The sequence below is a fragment of the Ctenopharyngodon idella genome, chromosome 3 (genome assembly GCF_019924925.1).
Source record: "Ctenopharyngodon idella isolate HZGC_01 chromosome 3, HZGC01, whole genome shotgun sequence".
Classification (NCBI taxonomy): domain Eukaryota; kingdom Metazoa; phylum Chordata; class Actinopteri; order Cypriniformes; family Xenocyprididae; genus Ctenopharyngodon; species Ctenopharyngodon idella.
The window spans coordinates 57,932,985-57,953,559 of NC_067222.1; the positions used below are offsets into that span (position 1 = coordinate 57,932,985).

The window sequence follows — 20,575 nt, forward strand, 5'->3', positions numbered from 1 at the left end:
CCTAAACTCCTTTTCTCTCTCTACCACAAGATCTGTACACCTGATCCTCAGCTGACACTTTATGACACTCAACAGGTAATGTGTTTACCACTGGAAATATGCATCCATTTCTTATGTTCTTTAATTGTCAAAGACATATTGATTTACATCAAGTAAATGGTTAGTTATAAGAATGTTTTATTAACATTTGTCTCATATTTCTCATAAAGCAGTACACATGATTTCCTGCTTATCTGTGTTTACAAATGTTTAAAAATATTTCATAGGTGATATCTGAGACAGAACGACAGTCCAGTAGTTTGGTCAGCTGTGAAGCAGACGATGGATCAGAGGAGGTGAGTGTGTGTGTGTGTGTGTGTGTGTGTGTGTGTGTAACCTAGAAAGGGTTTGACTAAGGTAAGGGAACCCTGCTCCTGAAGAGCCTGTGCCCAACAGAGTTTAGGTTCCACCCTAATATAAGGGTGTTTTCACACCTGAGCATTTGTTTCAGAAACTGGTGTGTTTCCTCCCTTGGCTCGGTTCGTTCAGGCATATGTGAACACGGCAATCGCGCTCGCACCAAAACAGTCGCTTCAAACTCTGGAGCGGTTCGCTTGTGGTGTGTAAGCAATCCGTCCCAACGGACCAAACGATAACATATTTCATAATGAGAAATGTGTTTATAAAATGCAGCAGTGTTTGATTCTGTGATTGAGCACATTAGTTACTGCAGTTAAAACCAGAGAGCACCTCTTCATCTTAAAATGTTGTGTAATCACGCTTATCCGTGCAAGAACGCTGTCCCGGCGAGCTGTTGATTCCCGCTCTAGCTGCATTATAACAGTCATATAGTGTTTGTGTGTCTCGACACGGTCTGTTAGACAGCGCTGGGAGATACAGAGAGAGCGCGCTTGAATTACTGTGAATGTGGTACATAATTTAACAGCGGGAATGACTGCTACATTCCTATAGTGTTGGTGTGTGTCTCGACAGTAGCTACTAAACAAGCCACAATATGCTCATGAAGCGAACCTGTCAAGGGTAAGGGTAGATGTAAGGGTCAGTATTTTGTTCTTATAAGTATATAAATATATTTTCTTTCTTTTTTTAATATAAGACTCTCCATTTGTCTGCCTGTGTCACACTTTCTCAGTGTCTGCCTTGAGTTTTGTTTCATGCTCTAATAATTCATCTGTTTAGTAATTTCTTATTTTTCTCATCTTTCTTACACTTTCATTCACACTGATTATACACTGTTATTCCACTCATCACATTTTGAATTTTTTTTTCTTTACCTGGACCACTTTCTTTTACCCTCAATATATTTGAATCACTCTCTCCCTCCTGTTTTTCTAGTTACATTCTCTCATTTATTTCTCAATCTTTATTTTTATTTATTTTATTCTGTCCATCCATCATAATTTCATTTACACTACCTCTAACACTGCTACTTCAACATTTTCTCTTCCGTCTTTATCGCACATACTTTCTCCATCATTACCTCTCTCTTTTGTCATCTGTGTGTCTGTCTGTCATATCGTCAGTAACACACTCTGCCTCTATAGACCTATCACTTTCTTTACAACTATCTTTTTTTCCCCCTTTTTTTTTCCCTTTGCAACTTTCTTAATTGTTTAAATGCTATTAAAGAAAAAATAAATGAATCACATCAAACGACCACAAGTTTGTTTTATCCTCTGTCTAGTTTGCTCCTGCTTTTGGCATAAAACTTGCTATGATGTGTATTTTATCAAATTTTATCAAATGCGTATTTTATCAAATTCTCTCTAAATGAATTGATTAACCCAAAAATGATGATTTACTGATTATTTCCTCACCCATCAAAGATGTATATGGCTTTTTTTGAAGAAGGGCATGTGCATATTTGATGGCCAGGGATTGAGTAAATAAACATTTTTCACTTTTGGGTTAACTTTTCCTTCCTGAAGTTTTTCTTTTTTAGATTTTTTTCCCCCCAGAATTCTGAGGAACAGTTTTCCAGTGAGGACATGTCAGATCAGGACTATATACCCGATTCTTTAGACAGTTCTGAAGAGAGCGCAGTTTATTCAGAACTTGAGCATCCTAAACCAATCTCAAACAAACAAAATGTGTCCTGCATTGAATCAACTGCAGAAATTCAAAATGGCAGACAACATCAAGAAGACCTCACAGGTAAACACTCTCTGCTGAAAGATCCGGTTCAAGTATCAGATGTCCACAGTGAAAAAAGGACTGGTAATACTGAAGAAAAGTCTTTAGAGGATAGCACAAGAATTGGGGAAAATCCATGTGTACAGTCATCATATTGTCCTCAGTAAACAAAAAGAATTACTGCTACATTTGTGGCAAACCACAGTCAAAATTTACACGTCACTTAAAAATCCATGAAAAAACAAACGTGGATGTTGCTCGGGTCTTGGCACTGCCAAAATGCTCAAAAGAACGCAAAACAATGCTGGACAAACTGAGGAACAAAGGGAACTATGAACACAGTTCAGGTGTTTTAGCGAGTGGGACAGGGTTGTTAAAACTCAGACACAAACCAAAGAAAAAATATAAATCAGAAGATTTTGTGCCTTGTATGTATTGCCCTGCCATGTTTCTTCGGAGAGATCTGTGACGACACGTTCGAAATTGCCTTTCCAGACCAGTGGAGGATCGGGCAGAGCCAGGAAGAACTAGGGTCTTGTCTTTGGCAACAATGTCTAATGCAGCCCCGTGTCAACAGATATCACTGGGTGTTTGGAAGCTGTTGACTGTTATGAAAGATGATGACATCTCTGCTGCTGTCCGGAGTGACTTCTGCATTCTTCAGCTGGCCCAGTCATTATTCAATAAACATGGACAGGATCCCACTAAATATGACTATATTCGACAGAAGCTCCGGGAAGTTGGTAGACTTCTCCTGATCCTGGGAAGAGAGTTTTCAATACAGACTCTTGAGGATGCTGTAAGACCTGCCAATTTTAAGGTGCTTATCCAAGCTGTCAAGAAGGTGTCTGGGTTTAATGATGAAATCACTCCTACCAGACTCCAAGCCTTGCTCTCAAGTTGGGTCACTCATTGCAAAAGATCTGTAACATTATACACTGCAGAGCTTTAATGGCAGAAGACACTGAGGGGATAAGGTCAACCCAGACATTCAGAAAGCTGTACAGCACGAAGTGGGCTGAACTTATTTCCCACACAGCTTTGGCTACCTTGAGTGAGGCACACTCAACAAACCATCCACCATCCCCTTCACAGAGGATGTTCAGTGTCTTCAGCAGCATCTTGAAAAGGTGGCAGATTTAGCATCTGAGAACTTGAAAAAGACCCCATCAGCACAAGCCTATGGGGAACTTTGCAGAGCAGCTCTAGCTAAAGTAATACTGTTAACCCAAGACGTGGAGGAAAAAAACGTCCTTGAAAGGGACATAGCTCCCCTCCGTGCGGATGTTGCTGCTGGCCTAACAAAGTTTGAACAAAAACTTTGTGCATGTTTTAGTCGGGTGGAAATTAGGGGTAAACGGGGGCCAAAAGTTGCAGTGTTGCTATAGCCAGACATAGTTGATGCCTTAACACACCTCATAAGGTGAAGGAAAGAGTGTGGAGTCCCAGAAGAAAACTCATTCCCCTTTGGGAGACCAAATTGTTTGACTCCATATCGAGGATAAGATTGTCTGAGGAATTACACCAATGAGTGTGGTGCAAAAAAACCTGAATTCCATCAACACAACTGCGAAAGCATGTGGCAACTCTGGCTCAGGTGTTAAACTTAAAAAATCACGAGCTCGACCAAGCTGCTGACTTTCTGGGCCACGATATTCGTGTGCACCGAGAGCACTATCGACTTCCAGACGCCACAACACTGTTAGCCAAGATATCAAAACTGGTACTTGAAATGGAGAAAGGCTCCCTTGCAAATCTTCAAGGGAAAACACTAGAGGAAACAGAAATCGAAGGTATGCAGGATAATCCCTTACGTGCAGACCTTCAGATCTTTCACAGGTGTAATATTCATCAAATTTCATTGATCATTATGTATCATTTGCAATGTAAACTCATTTGATGCTTTTTTTGTCAGATAACTTGGACTTTACTGATTCAGAGCAAAGTGAAGACAGTGATGCTGAGGAGACATACCCACAAACACTAACAGAAATGGGTAAAAGCACATAAATATACAAAGATCAAAACATTAAATTCAACATGTGACATCTACCATATAGTGCACCAGATCTTATACAGTAGTTTCAACTTTAGTGCTTTCAGTTTTAACTGTTTTTGTTTGTGATGCAGATATCTTTCTAGAGATTTGCAGTTTCATCTTAATGTAGAACAGTTTGTTTTTGTGTGTGAATGTCTGAACCTGACACCAGAGCTGAGCTCTACTGTTCATACCACAGGAACGAAGAGAGCTGGGAATCGGGGTATCTTCCGGTCATTCGTTTGAGTCAATATTGAAATCAGAAAAATGAGAGAACCACACTTTTTCGTTTTTTATTTAAAAAAAGAAAAAAAAAAAAAAAAGAAAAAAAAATTGGCTTGATTTTTTTCATTTTTTCTTTCTGGGGTTGGAAACAAATAATCAGTTTGAATATTTGATCTCTACATGTGGGCGGGAATGAAACGCCTCTTTCCGCTGATTGGTCAACCAGACATCAAACCATGTCGTCATCAGTTGTTCTTTTTTTTTTTTGTGGAAAGAAATGAAAGAAATTAATACTTTTATTCAGCAAGAATGCATTAAATTGATCAAAAGTGACAGTAAAAACATTTATAATGCTGCAGAAGCTTTCTATTTCAGATCAGTGCTGTTCTTTTGAACTTTCTATTCATCAAATAATTCTGAAAAGAATTCTACACAATTCTTGAGCATCAAATCATTATATTAGAATGATTTCTGAAGGATCATGTGACACTGAAGACTGGAGTAATGATGCTGAAAATTCAGCTTTGATCACAGGAATAAATTACACTTTACTATATATTCACATAGAAAACAGCTGATTTACATTGTAATAATATTTCACAATTTTACTGTTTTTACTGTATTTTGGATCAAATAAATGAAGTCTTGGTGAGCAGAAGAGACTTCTTTTAATAATAATAAATCTTACTGTTCTAATAATTTTGGCCACACTGTATCTGGGAAAAGAAATGATCACTACAACTTCTGAAAGTGACCAGAAGTGTTTTAGCATTACTTAAAAAGTAATGTCACAAATCTGACAATGTCATTTTAGCATCAAAGTAAACAAAAATGAAAACATTTTATACCAGTATTTAAATACCAAAAACTCTTTGCTCGAAAATATATAGTTATATCAACCTAAATCTGAACATCAAGAACATCCAGGAAAACAACAACACCTGAAACTAGGGCTGGACGATTAGTTATTCTTCTTATTTTATCTTTGTTATTAAAAAATAAAAACTACAAACAATAGGACAAATTATTACTTGAAATAGCATTGAAGTAAGAAACAATACAGACACTGAATGATCAAATGGTTTTCGAGATCTCGACGAGGAACTGCTTCTCCCCTCTTCGCAAGGCGGAACGCGACGCCGTAGTCATCGGTGACTATCGTTCGTCACGTTCACGCTACCTCAGCTAAAGGTAAGGTGCGCAGTCACTGTTTTCCTGGTGCTCGTGTTCTCCATGTCGCTGCGCAGGTTCCCGCGATCCTGAATGGCGCTGAGAGCATCGGAGCTGTTGTTCTGCACGTGGGGGTGAACGACACCAGGCTGCGGCAGACGGAGGTGCTGAAGCAGGACTTCAGGAACCTGATCGAGACGGTACGAGCCACATCGCCCGCGACGAGGATCATCGTGTCCGGACCGCTTCCGACGTACCGACGTGGACATGAAAGGTTCAGTAGATTATTTGCTTTAAATGAATGGTTGATGTCTTGGTGTACTGAACAGAAGCTGCTCTTTATAAATAATTGGAATCTTTTCTGGGAGCGACCTAGGCTCTTCCGTGCTGATGGCCTGCACCCCAGCAAAATCGGAGCTGATCTTCTGTCGGAGAACATCTCCAAGATGCTTCGCACATTATGACTAGTAAGTTACTCAAATCACAGTCTGTGTTCTGCCCACTTAACTGATAGAAATGTGAGTGTAATACAGTCTATAGAAACTGTGTCTATTCCCCGAATAGTGAGGTTCAACTATAAAAATAAAGGATCTAGAAAAAATCTGATCGTGATTAAACCAGAAATTCGCAAAATTACTGAACACATTTCTAAAGCTAGGGCTACTAAACATTAGATCGCTGACACCTAAGGCGGTTATTATAAATGAAATGATCACAGATAATAGTCTTGATGTAATTTGCCTTACTGAAACATGGCTTAAACCAAATGATTATTTCGGTCTTAATGAGTCTTGTCCACCTGGCTACTGTTATAAAAATAAATGCCGTCCGGTTGGCCGTGGCAGTGGTATTCTTGGAGATATTCTTAACGTTACCCAGAAAACAAACTACAGGTTTAATTCATTTGAAGTTCTCGTGCTAACCGTTACACTCTCAGATATAAGTAAAAAGTCGCTACTATCTCTTGCTTTGGCTACTGTTTATAGACCTCCAGGGCCTTATGTTGATTTCCTAAAAGAGTTTGCAGACTTTCTCTCAGACCTATTGGTCAGCGTTGATAAAGCGCTGATTGTTGGAGATTTTAATATTCATGTAGATAATACAAATGATGCGTTAGGGGCTGCGTTTACAGATTTACTAAACTCGTTTGGGGTCAAACAAAATGTCACTGGACCCACTCACCGTCTTAATCATACACTAGATTTAATTATATCACATGGAATCAATCCTACTGATATAGAAATTCTACCGCAAAGTGATGATATCACTGATCATTACCTTGTAACATGCGTACTGCATACTGCTGATATTTGTCAAATTGCGCCACGATATCGACTAGGTAGAACAATTCTTCCGACAACTAAAGATAAATTCACAAATAACCTGCCTGATCTGTCTCACCTGCTCATTGTACCCAAACACACAAATGATCTTGAGAAAATGACTAGCAGTATGTGCACCACTTTCACTAGTACATTAGATACTGTTGCACCGATGAGATTAAAAAAGGTTAGAGAGAAAAATACTGTACCATGGTACAACAATATTACTCACGCTATCAAAAGAGAAACTCGTAATCTAGAACGCAAATGGAGACAAACTCGTTTAGAGGTCTTTAGAATCGCGTGGAAAGACAGCTCGTCCCGTTATAGAAAGACTCTAAAAGCAGCCAGGGCCGAGCATCTCCGCAAACTCATAGAAAATAACCAAAACAATCCAAGGTTCTTATTTAGTACAGTGGCTAGATTAACAAATAAACAGACATCACCAGAACAGAACATTTCATTGTTTTTTCATTGTATCAGACTGTCACAATTTTGTCTATTTAAAAGGGGAAAAAATCTAAGATAACGATAGTTAATTATGGAGTGCCTCAAGGATCTGTGTTAGGCCCTCTGCTATTTTCAATATACATGCTGCCACTTGGTAATATTATAAGAAGACATGGAATTAGTTTCCACTGCTATGCCGATGATACTCAGTTATACATTTCAGCACAACCAGATGAAAACTCTAAATTATCCAATCTGACAGAGTGTGTTAAAGAAGTAAAACATTGGATGACTAGTAATTTTCTTCTATTAAATTCAGATAAGACTGAAGTATTACTTATTGGGCCAAAAACCTGTACACAGAATCTCTCAGACTACAATCTGCATTTAAAAGGATGTACTGTTACTCCATCCTCGACAGTTAAAGACCTGGGTGTTATATTAGACAGCAACTTGTCCTTTGAAAATCATATTTCATATGTTACAAAAACAGCCTTCTTCCACCTCAGAAACATTGCTAAGATACGGAATATGTTATCTGTTTCTGATGCAGAAAAGTTAGTTCATGCTTTCATGACGTCTAGACTAGATTACTGTAATGCATTATTAGCTGGTTGTCCTGCTTCCTCAATAAACAAGCTACAATTAGTACAAAATGCAGCTGCTAGAGTTCTTACCAGGTCAAGAAAATATGATCATATAACACCAATTTTATCATCTCTTCACTGGTTACCTATTAAGTTCCGTATCGATTATAAAGTACTGCTAATGACCTATAAGGCTCTAAATGGTTTAGCTCCTGTGTACTTAACCGATCTTCTATCGCCCTACAATCCTTCACGCTCTTTAAGATCACAAAACTCTGGACTTCTGGTTGTACCTAGGATAGCTAAGTCCTCTAAAGGAGGGAGAGCGTTTTCACATTTGGCTCCTAAACTCTGGAATAGTCTTCCTGATAATGTTCAGGACTCAGACTCGCTCACTCAGTTTAAATCTAGATTAAAGACACATCTCTTTAGCCAAGCATTCACATAATCCATCTCATATCAGATCAATTGCACATGACTATCTTTGCTTAATGTTATGAAAAGCAGCTACGCTAATAATTCTCCATTTGCTTTTCAGTTTTATCTCGGGACGCCCGTCCTGAGGTGACTAAAGAGTACATCAGCTTCAGTTTGGATCCAGCCTCTTAAGAAGACCTCAGATGACCAACACTTTTGAAGAGACAGCGCCAACTCCTGCGAGGACTTCAGAAGACACATCTGGATCAACGTGAACATTCCTAAATTTCTATATATCCTAATTATTGTTAATATGTAATTCCTTATTTCCAGGAGCTCATTGCTTCTACCTTCAATTAAACTTCTAACAGTGTTTGTAAATTAAATTGCCTAAATTATTATATTGTTAGCTAACTGCATTCTCTAAATTGTAATGTTGACATCATAGCAACGACAGATGCCCTGGGAGCGTGAGCGCTTGGGAAAGAAGAGGTACATCCTAAATGACGCACTATACTATGCACTTTATACACTATAGTTGCGTCCCAAATGACACACTATGCACTTATAAACTATGTACATATGCACTATGTACTCATCCATGTAGTGTATGAATTTTATAAGCTTATTTTGTCATTAATCATCGGAGTCTGACCCCCCTCCTCCTCAGAAATGTAATTAAAGCTGCGATAGTTGAGTGCATGAAGTGTCCAACATTCCACACTTCGTTTTTTACGTTAATTTAGTGCATATTTCGGGTATTTAAAGTGCACTTTTTCTTTTTGGAATTTTCTGTGTGAACACACTACTCACACTATTTGTACTTAAAAACGTCATAGAATAGTGCATAAGTACGTGAATTGGGACGCACCGGAGAAAGCGATATGTGAACGGCCCCTCAGACAGCCTCTCCCAACTCAAACATCACAAACACAGCTCGTACAGGGGTTTGAGAAACCATGTCTTAACATGTAGAAGTAAACTATATTAAAAGACAAGACAATAAATAATGTCAACATATGAGGAATACTTTTAGCTGTTTTGCTACGAGTGAGCAGTTAGTAGGCAACACTGGATATGTTTAGACATCTTTTGTTTCAATCGGAATGAATTCATTCGATGAATCTGAACGCTAAATAAAGTGATCGGGTTAATGTGTGCGCGTTTGTCACAAGTTTCGAATCAGAATAGATTTTTTTTTTTTTTTTTTTTTTTTTTTTAAAGAATCGTAAGGCAAGAGCTGACTTTTTTTGTTATTTTTATTTATCCATATAGCTGCCTGTTACCATGCCAGGTTATTTCCAAATATTTTTATTTTTATTATTATTTTTCTTATTTTTTAAATCGGTTGGTGCTGTTGGTTAATATTGTAACTGCAGTTTTGTCTTGTTCTTATCTCGTTCTAGATTTACTTGAATTGATATTGTCACGTAATATTGTTAGATTAAATAACGTAATTTGAACTTGCCATACCTTGACATTTAGTGAATTGACACCACTGAGGGACGGTCCACTGGACGGTCCATTTTCCCTCCCAAATTAAGCCAGTTGAAAAACATGGGACGATGCGAATTATTCTGGCCCACCCACACTTTTAGAGGCCCACCCACCATCCACTTTCTGCTTCTGCCACTGGTCTGCTCATTATAATGTTATGAATATATATGACAGTCCCAATCATAGTTATTAACAGGGACGGACTGGGGCAAAAAAGTGGCCCTGGACTCTCCAGCACAAAGCGGCCCATCACACGGTCCACAACACACCTCACCATAAAACCCACCAGCAATAAAACCAACATGTTTTTTACACCACTTAATAACATAAAAATATAAATGCTATTTGTACAGAAATATAAATGCTTTTTTTTATTATTGAAATGCTTATCATTAACATTAATGAATGACTGGCATACTTTACATTATAATTTGTCTTTCCTGGTGCACATGGCAAATAGTGAATAATTAAAAAAAAAAATTCAAATCTCTTTTCCATACAGGAAGTTTAATATCACTAAAGTTCAATACCTACCATTAAACCATCCATAACAATGCTCTGGTTTGGTCTTAGAATGTAGTGCAGAATGTTTTATGGTGCCTTTCTAGTGTTTGTCCTTTCAGGAGCTTCGGTCATTTTATGGAATACAGGTCCAGTTGTGGAAAAGAGTGTAAAAATTCTTATGTTTATGAAAAATACAGCTTATTAGAATGATTTCTGAAGGATCATGTGACACTGAAGACTGGAGTAATGATGAGGAAAACTCAGCTTTGATCAAAGGAATAAATTATATTTTACAATAAATTCACACAGAAAACATCTATTTGAAATTTTATAAATATTTTATAATATTTTTTAATTGTATTTTTTGATCAAATAAATTCAGCCTTCCTCTTTCAAAAACATTAAGTCTTAATTCAAACTTTTGATCTCCAGTGTGTAAAATAATGCATGTGAACTAATTAGCAAATAAGCCTATATTTTTATTTTAGATACTTTCCTAACACGGGACATAGGCTACTACCATGTTTTAGTGTAAATTTGAGAATGATATTTTGAGTTTTATGAATAATTTTCAAATGATTGTGAAATTAGAAATCCTGACAACAGACAGGCTACACAAACATTCACTCTTATCTGACATGCTGAAAACTATAGGCTACGTTAATGTTTCTTTGTGCATTGTGAGAATAACATGGCATTAAAATATGAAAAGTTCAAAAAGGCCAGAAGTAGTTGCATCTCTGGAATGAATGTACTTCGTTTTATCGTAAACAGTCTGTAAATATTGCTGTATTTTATCGTCTCGTCATGTTCAGCTGCTTATCTTACCTCGGCTCACATTCTTCAAGCATTAAAAAGTGCTGCGCTGCTCGGTTTCTGTGGACAGTAAATCCCGTCTCCTTCGATTTGATTGGATATCGCAAACATTTTGACATTGACGAGCATTTTTAAACACTAAACTAGGGATGGGCGATACCACTTATTTTTTCGATACGATACTTTCAAGGCCAAAATCGCCGATACTGATACGATACCTCTCATCGGAATTTAAATTATTAATAATTTAAGAGTAAAATGGGTAATGGTTCCTACTTAACATTATATTTTAAAGGTAATTTAACATTCAAATTGCCTTAATTACAATTTATTAGATTATATTTTTGTTTACACATGGTTAAAATGTTTATTTGTAGTGGTAACCATGGAAATCTACAAATACTATAGGCTTAGCTGAACTATGGTCACTGTAGTAATGGTTCAGTTTCATAAGGGACTGCCATTGACAGACTGTTGCACCCATAATCCTGTTCCTGTTCCTGTTTGTGGACCTCAGTTCGGCTTTCAACACCATAATCCCGGATACCCTCCTGAATAAACTGACCCAGCTCTCTGTACCCACCTCCATCTGTCAGTGGATCACCAGCTTCCTGACAGACAGGCAGCAGCTAGTGAGGCTGGGAAAACTCTCATCCAGCACCGGCGCCCCTCAGGGCTGTGTCCTCTCCCCACTGCTCTTCTCCCTGTACACCAATGACTGCACCTCTAAAAACCCCTCTGTCAAGCTCCTGAAGTTCACAGACGACACCACATTTAAAGGTGTGTTTGATTATGATTTGACTTTTTTTAACTTCAGTTAGTGTGTAATGTTGCTGTTTGAGCATAAACAACATCTGCAAAGTTACGACACTCGCCGATATTGATCCTTGTTTTATTTCTCCTTTTGTCCCAAAGTTTGCTTGCCATGGTCCATAATGTTTGAACGAAACAACAACAGCATGTCGCTACACGTTACGCAGCTGTCCCGTCTGTTGCCATGGTTACTATGCAGCACAAGGAAACCAGCGCTAACTGTGCCTGAGCACGGAACAGCTGCTACTTGTGTGTGTGCTAATGTCATCATTATGACGGCAAACATCTTTATTACTGCTTTGATAGTACACTTATCAATTAATGTAATTAATTCAGGTGTATTTGGGTTTATAACGGGTCTGATTCTCACCTTATTGATGATCAGAAATTGTAGTTTGTGAGTAAAGCTGCAAATTCCTCCATTAAAGGAACACTCCACTTTTTTTGAAAATAGACTCATTTTCCAACTCCCCTAGAGTTAAACAGTTGAGTTTTACTGTTTTCGAATCCATTCAGCCGATCTCTGGGTCTGGCGGTACCACTTTTAGCATAGCTTAGCATAGTTCATTGAATCTGATTAGACCGTTAGCATCTCGCTCAAAAATGACTTGACTCTTCTGTAGTTACATCGTGTACTAAGACCGACGGAAAATGAAAAGGTGCAGCCGAAGCAATGATCTTACGCAGCGTGTGAGAGACACTGTGTAATATCATTGCGCGTGCTGCACCCATGGTACGGCAGCAAAGTTCCTTGATTATTACGCCGGAATGAGAGTATAGTTCCTAGCCGTATCTGCCTAGAAAATCACAACTTTTAATTTTCCGTCGGTCTTAGTACATGATGTAACTACAGAAGAGTCAACTTTTAAGTGTTTAAGTGTTCCTTTAACGTCAGCTGCCTTTGTATTAATCCTCTGATACATGCTTTTGAAAATCGCTGCACAGCATAAATTATAAATATTTTAGCGAAAGTGCATTTCCTCCTGTTTTCTTCCATTCATAAAGTTGCATCGTATATGACGTAAGCATGCTCCGGCCCAGAACATTAGTTGCAGTGTGAGTGCGGGCCAGCAGGGGAGTGAGGAGGGGGGACAATCGCGCTCGGTTCAAGGCAACCGTGCCTAGTGTGAGTACACCCAAAAATTGTGAATTTCTCTAAATTTACAAATTCTTGTAAACATTTAGGATAATGTAAGTTCTGAACGGAATATATAACACTGTGCAAGTGTTTTTTGGATAACTGAATATAAAATCTTACATATTGTGCCTTTAATGCTAATTTCAACATTTACTAATACATTATTAAAATCTTGTTAACATTAGTTAAAGCACTGTGAACTAACATGAACAAACAATGAACAACTGTATTTTCATTAACTAATGTTAACGAAGATTAACAAATACAGTAACAAATGTATTGCTAATGGTTAGTTTATGTTAGTTAATATATTAACTAATGTTTAATTAAGGAACCTTTTTGTAAAGTGTTACCAAGTATAAACACAATGCAAATAAGAGATAAATAGCACATTTTAGACTGACACCTTAATTTATTATAACTGAAGTTTTTGCAGAAGTGCAGCGTTGTGTTTCTCGTGTTGATTAATACAGCAGCGATCTTTGCTTTCTGTAGGCCTTTATAATGAATATTTTTCATGCTGCTAACTACACACTGCATAGTTTCTGGATTGACAAATGTATTTAAATGTGTGATTAAATCCAATTGACCGTGATAACCATAGCAATGGACGGAACAAAATAATCTCTTCATTAAGTATTGGGGTGTAAACGCTATAAATAACAGATCTCCTACTTTTGCTATGTAATGTATTACTTTGTTCATTTTATTACTAACTCTTCAAACTGGTCACTCAGTGACTTTTTACTTTTAAATGTACGTATTTTTAAAATATAAATGAGTTCTTTGAACACTGTCAGGACAGATAATAAAACATTCTTTAATTCATGAATAGGATATGTTGATATTTCGTTTCTCTGCATTTATTGTGGATTTACTGTCAGTACTGAACTCACAGTTCACATGGGTACGGTATTTTGTACTGTGGATGACAGTGTTCGTCCACCACCACCGAAGACCATTTCTGACCCAGGAAAAACCCTGTAATGTGAAATAGTTTTAATTTGATGTTTTCAGTTGACAGATCAATCAGTGTTAATGGAGTCAAGTTTCTGTGCTGCTTCATTTGGATCATCTCTGAATCCTTTGTCTGCAGTAGAATGTTTTCTTGAGAAAAATAAATATTCTTTTTTCTGAAATATAAAGCTACATTAGAAATGTCTATACTGTCACTTTTGATCAATTTAATGCAAAACAAACAAACAAAAAACCCACTGATAATAATTGTAAAAAAAAAAAAAAAAAAAAAAAAAAAAAGGCCACACACAGGTTATATTCACGTGCCTTAGTTCCCCTTGTAATACACTAAAGTTGACTCAAAGGCAGCATCCATTCAGCGAGCCAATCAGCGCTCCGGGCAGGACGTGCAGGTCAACGGTCCCGCCCACTGAACTGAGTCATACCGATCGGGAAAACGGACGGATGCTAGCTGTACTGTAGCGATTTATATCTTTGCTAAAGTTGTGTGCGTGCCTATAAAGTGAGTAACAGTCTGTTCATACATTGTTTTCTACATTGGTTGTGAACGTTGAACTGCCCCGAGTGTTTATAAGTTAATGTGTGTGAGTGACAAAGACGAACTAGCGTGTAAAGATGTTCGTGTGTATATTTACATACTAGTTTCCTCACATACATCACTGTTATGATGTTATGTTATGTTTATAAGCATCATCATATGGTTTATTTAATATATATATTTAACATGTATCGCTCAATTCTGAGAGTTAGAGCACTCTTTTGGTGCATGCGCACTAATATTTTAGACAGAGCGGCTCCATCTCTGTCCTCGCGCTTAGAGGTGTCGAATTTCAGCTGCTCAATATTAGTAATTTCTAGCAGCGCATCTTTTCATATAATGGCACATTTGTTTTTCTATTTGATTGTTTAATCACTGTATTTGGTGTATTCTTTGTACAGAAATTGTACTGTTATTATGTTTGTTGTGACCACTGTTATTTGTTATTGTTCTTTGTACTTACATATTTTTCTTATATCTTTGTTTTGTAGAAAACCACACACATACATGCAAACCAGCCAATAAATGTGGTGACAATAAATGGGTTATTCCTGCATACCTGACCATCTGTGATAAAGTCTCTTACCGGACGCTCCGTAGTGGATTTGTTATCAACCGGCAAATTCACATAAACCAAGAGCAGCTACCAGTAGCCATTCAGTTTTACAATAATCATAAATGTTTCTTGAGCATCAAATCATCATATTAGAATGATTTCTGAAGGATCATGTGACACTGAAGACTGGAGTAATGATGCTGAACATTCAGCTTTGATCACAGGAATAAATTACACTTTACTATATATTCAAATAGAAAACAGCTATTTTAAATTGTAATAATATTTCACAATATTACTGTCATGTGTTTAGTTATGTTGTTTGTCATATGTCCTTCCTTTGTTCAGTTTTTCCCGCCATTGTTTAGTTCCTATGGTTACCCTCATTTGAGTTCATTTGTCCCAGCTGTGTCTTGTTAATTAAGTCTCATTTGGTCCTTGTTTGCCCTGTATATATTCCCTGTGTTCTCCCTCTGTCTTTGTCGGTTCTTGTTTATGTTAGGCTGTGTGTATTTTGATTTCCTGAGTTTTGTTATTAGAGACATTTCCATTGAAGCGCCTTCGTCTGCATGTGTTTCACACAACCAACTTCTGACAATTACTGTTTTTGCTGTGTTTTGGATCAAATAAATGAAGCCTTGGTGAGCAGAAGAGACTTCTTTTAAAAACATTAAAAAAAATCTTACTGTTCAAAAACTTTTGACTGGTAGAGTATAACACACTCTCACATGTTTATTTTTTAGTATTTTTGGGAGGAGTAAAATTTACATATTTGGTTTCAACAACCAGATGCATTTAGACTTGTTCAGTTTCGTCTGGAATGCGTCCCAGACCTCCTCTTGAAGTGGTTTGAGCGAATGCATTTTGGAGGGCATTTACACCTGGTCTTTTCATGATTGGATAGCTATCCCATCAGAGAAAATGCATGAAGTGACCAGGTGTACACAGGTTTTACAGAAACACAGATTGTGCCCTTATCAAATCACAAAAGACGATAATTAAGTAAGTCTGTAGTCTGTTGCGCTGCATGTTTCAGAGTGGAGAGCACACTTTGCTCACTCCATCAGCTTGTTTTCCACGTCTCAGTTCACAGGGAATGAATGCAGTGAACTCAATCTCTGTATGTGCTTTGAGTTTAACATTCATTTGGGAACGCAACAAGCACCAGTTACGCTCAATTTTCACATTCGCATTACATCCAACATTTTTGTGAACAGTTTATTACAGTATTATTATTATTTATTACCTGATTTGTAATAAGATGCGTTTATAAACCTGTTTTCACTGAAACTGCTGGTTTCTGCCAATATAACAGCTTAAGTGAAGAAATTAAGACAGAAGTATTGTAACATCCTATTGTAAAATAATATACTTTTTATAAAATATTAATTTTTCCATTTACAGTAGTAGTATTTTACTGTCTTAGAGATAATTCTAATGGTGATCTAAAAGTATTATAGTTATTTTTATTTATTATTAAACTGCATCATTTGTCAGTATGACAGATACTCTGTGTGTGGTGGGTGTGTGTGTGTGTGTGTGTGTGTGAGAGTGTGAGAGAGAGAGAGAGAGTGTGTGCGCGAGTAGACATACATTTGTGTAGTCCTGCTGTTATCCTGAACTCTCCCCCATGATCCACACTAGAAAACACACACAGTGATACAGTTAGTCAGTAAACACACTCTCTCTCTCACTCTCACACACACACACAAAACAATTTTAATTGTGGAAAATTGTAAGGCTAAGTACATTACGAACCAAGTCTGTTACGGACACAGCTCGTTCCAATAGGCGTTGTATTACAAAAAGAATATAAACGTAATTGTGGAAGGAAAATCAGTCGGGAGCAAAACAAAACGCCGCATAAATCCCGCCGCCCAGAAATGGCAACAAGGCCTCTTATCCCAAACTCATACACGGTCCACAGGTGCAGGAAATCAATTCTACTAGAAAGACTCTGGAGTCAAGAGAACATTTGAATAAGATTTATTTAACAGTTAGTATGCAAATTAGTAACATAAAGATGAAATGATGATGGGGGTATGTGACAGTAAGGGCAGAGCAAGAGCTGTGAGGGAACAGCGCGAGGCCGATGGCGTGATTGCTAAGGAGCGTCACCTGCGCCTTTCTCACGGAGGAGCTCCGGAAGCATAAAGGCAGGAGCAACGACAATGAAGGACGAGAGAGGACCAGGCCTGGATTTATGTTTTGTTTTTATTGTGTTAGTGTACAGCAGTCATCCGTGAGGGACGGCCGCCATTTTACTTTTGTTTTGTATTTGTATATTTTGTATTAAAGTGTGTTTGCCGGATCCCGCCTCCTTCTTCCCACATAAATGAACTGCGTTACACACACCTTCAGGGGTCTAGTGGAGTCCATGCCTCGACGGGTCAGGGCTGTTTTGGCAGCAAAAGGTGGACCAACACAATATTAGGAAGGTGGTCATAATGTTATGCCTGATCGGAGTAGTTTCGTGTGTGAGTGTGTGTGTTTGGCAGCAGCGTCTCTAATAGGGTAGCTTAACTGTTTAAAGAACAGTGACATTACTACCTCATTACTGAGAAACTGAGTCTGTACACATGTGCCACCTGTTTTCATCAGGTAGCTTCGAATCTTCACGAATCTTGTGTTTCGAATCAGGTTCGGAGCGTGAATCAAAAAGTCACATGAACCATTGAAATTTCAAAACACTTATGACATAAAGCCTCGTTTACTAAAATCACATGACTTTAACGCTCCAAACCTTTGATTCGAAACAAGATTTGTGAAGATTCAAAGCTTCATGAAGCAGTGTTTTGAAATCGCCCATCACAAGATATTGTTGAATAAAGTCGTTTTTTTTTTTTTTTTTGGCGCACAAAAAGTATTCTTGTCGCTTTATAATGTTAAGGTTGAACCACCGCAGTCACATGAACTGATTTAAATGTCTTTAGTAGCTTTCTGGGCAGTGTAAGTGTTGATTGTCTTGCTGGCAATGCAGGCCTCACTGAGCCATCAGATTTTATCAAAAATATCTTAATTTGTGTTCCGAAGATGAATGAAGGTCCTGCGGGTGTGGAATGACATGAGGGGGAGTAATAAATTTTTGGGTGAACTAACCCTTTAATTTACACTTTCAATGCCCAGAAAGGTAGTAAAGACATATTTAAAACAGTTCATGTGACAACAGTGGTTCAACCTTAATGTTATGAAGCGACGAGAATACTTTTTGTGTGCCAAAAAAAAAACCAAAATAACGACTTTATTCAACAATTTCGTTCATGAGAGCACCACGACGCATGCGTGTGGTGATGAGGCAGGAGCTGGCATTCTGACATAAGACCCGGAAATGCAGGACTGTATTTACAGAGGAAGACGCACGCTCAACATAAAACATTCACAACTATGTCTGCAGATTTCGACACAGAGGATGAATTGCATTTTTTTTGCACAACCTTACTTATTCGAAAAAGAATATACAGAGAACGAACTAAAAGAGATGGAAGAGGCTGCAACACAACCACAGCCACAAGCTTCTGAAAGACAGAGAGCAATGAAGAGCTGGTGGTGTAGATGTCATCAGTGCCAAGTGATGCCTACTGAACAAGAGATTGTGTACTGCATCTGTTGTGATATTGTCATGCCACAATTTGAAAGTTTGGATAATTCATGCAATGAAACGACACGTGTCTCGTATCACCACACGCATGTGTCGTGGTGCTCTCGTGAACGCGCGTCGGAGACTGATATGGAAGAGAGGAAATTGCTGAATAAAGTTGTCATTTTGTTTTTTGGCACACAGAAAGTATTCTCGTCACTTCAAAATTTAAGGTTGAACCACTGTAGTCACATGGACTGTTTTAAATATGTCTTTACTACCTTTGTGGGCATTGAAAGTGTAAATTAACTTGCTGTCAATGCAGGCCTCACTAACCCATCGGATTTCATCAACAATATCTTAATTTGTGTTCTGAAGATGAACGAAGGTCTTACGGGTCTGGAAGGACATGAGGGTGAGTAATTAATGTTAAAATTAAAATTTTCATTTTTTGGTGAACTAACCCTTTAATTCGGTAAAGCCCTTGTACAGCTGTGTTGTGTACAGCCTGGATGAAAGTTACCATTGTGTTAGGAACAAATAAACTTCCTTTGGATGAAGCTGATTGGATCCTGTGTTTTGACCAACACCCCTTGAGGAGAGCTAGACATCGGACATCACTTACTATAGTTCCTTTTTCAGGCATACTACATAAATTGTGAAACTATTTTACTGAAGAAGTCGTGGGGCAGCACTGACACATTTCTGTGCATGTGTATGTTTGAATGTGTGTGTGTTAGTGTGTGTCTATACTGCATTTGTGTTTGTTTGTATTGGACATAGAGCGGGAAAAATCATGCTCTAATTTAGTTGAGACCTGCCTGGAACTACTTTAGCTCTGCATTTACTTGACAATATTTGAGCACCTTAGAAAGTTTGTCAAACAATCAGAATCAAGCATTCAACAGCCCTGTGGTATAACTGCAGCTAAACCTCTGATTATTCTCAGTAAGAACTTTTGTAAATGTATGAAATAAATAAAGTCAAACTATTCCTGCTCAACATACTTAAGTTTATCCAGTGTGCAGTTTTGATGGTTGAATTTATCAATGAATGAATCTCCTGGGTGATTGTAGCTCAGGTCCAGCTCTCTCAGGTGTGAGGGGTTCGAACTCAGAGCTGAAGACACATAACCACAGCCTTCCTCTGTCACCATACAGCCAGACAACCTACAGACACACACAACAACAGTCCACATGACATTAGTTAGACAATCAGATCAGTATCACACACTGACCTGTGCAGTTTGTATGCTGTTATTTTCTGTAGATTCAGTCATAAAAGTAACAAAAGTGTCTGTGGAAATGTACCAAAGTATTCATTCACTTTTCTAAACATTTACAGCAGTGGAGCATGCGCGATTCACAATAGCAACTTTTGATTCCATCCGCTGAACCGGTCATTTTATATGGCGATCAATCAACTGTGTTGAGCTTGTTCAGACGGTGACAAGTCAAGAATCTGAAGAACGATTCAAGCACATCCATATTTGTACGAGTACGAGTATATGAGCTTGGTATCGGGCCCGATCTATTTCCATTGACTATTTCCATTACATCGAGAACAAATGTCACATATTGTGATAGCATTTTGTTAATTATTTTAAAACCATTTACCTCAGTATCTCCAGCTGACAGTTTGGACTTTTTAGTCCATCAGAAAGAAGCTTCACTCCTGAATCCTGTAGATCATTGTTACTCAGGTCCAGCTCTCTCAGGACAGAGTTTGAAGATTGTAGAACTGATGACAAACTCTCACAACACTGAGCAGTGAGATTACAGCATTGTAGCCTGTGTAGCGAACAAAACAATCAGTG

At 37.9% G+C, this 20,575-nt stretch overlaps 1 protein-coding gene across 1 annotated transcript in view; it reads right to left on the reverse strand.

Annotated features, from left to right (window-relative positions):
• Positions 1–20,575, reverse strand: part of LOC127508754 (NLR family CARD domain-containing protein 3-like) — a 43,286-nt gene that overhangs the window by 5,779 nt on the left and 16,932 nt on the right. The window contains exons 6-8 of the mRNA XM_051887104.1: positions 20,376–20,549; positions 19,767–19,928; positions 16,776–16,822 (exon numbers count right to left, since the gene is read on the reverse strand). Of these exons, the coding sequence (XP_051743064.1) occupies positions 16,776–16,822; positions 19,767–19,928; positions 20,376–20,549 (383 nt within the window). The remainder of the gene's footprint in view (positions 1–16,775; positions 16,823–19,766; positions 19,929–20,375; positions 20,550–20,575) is intronic.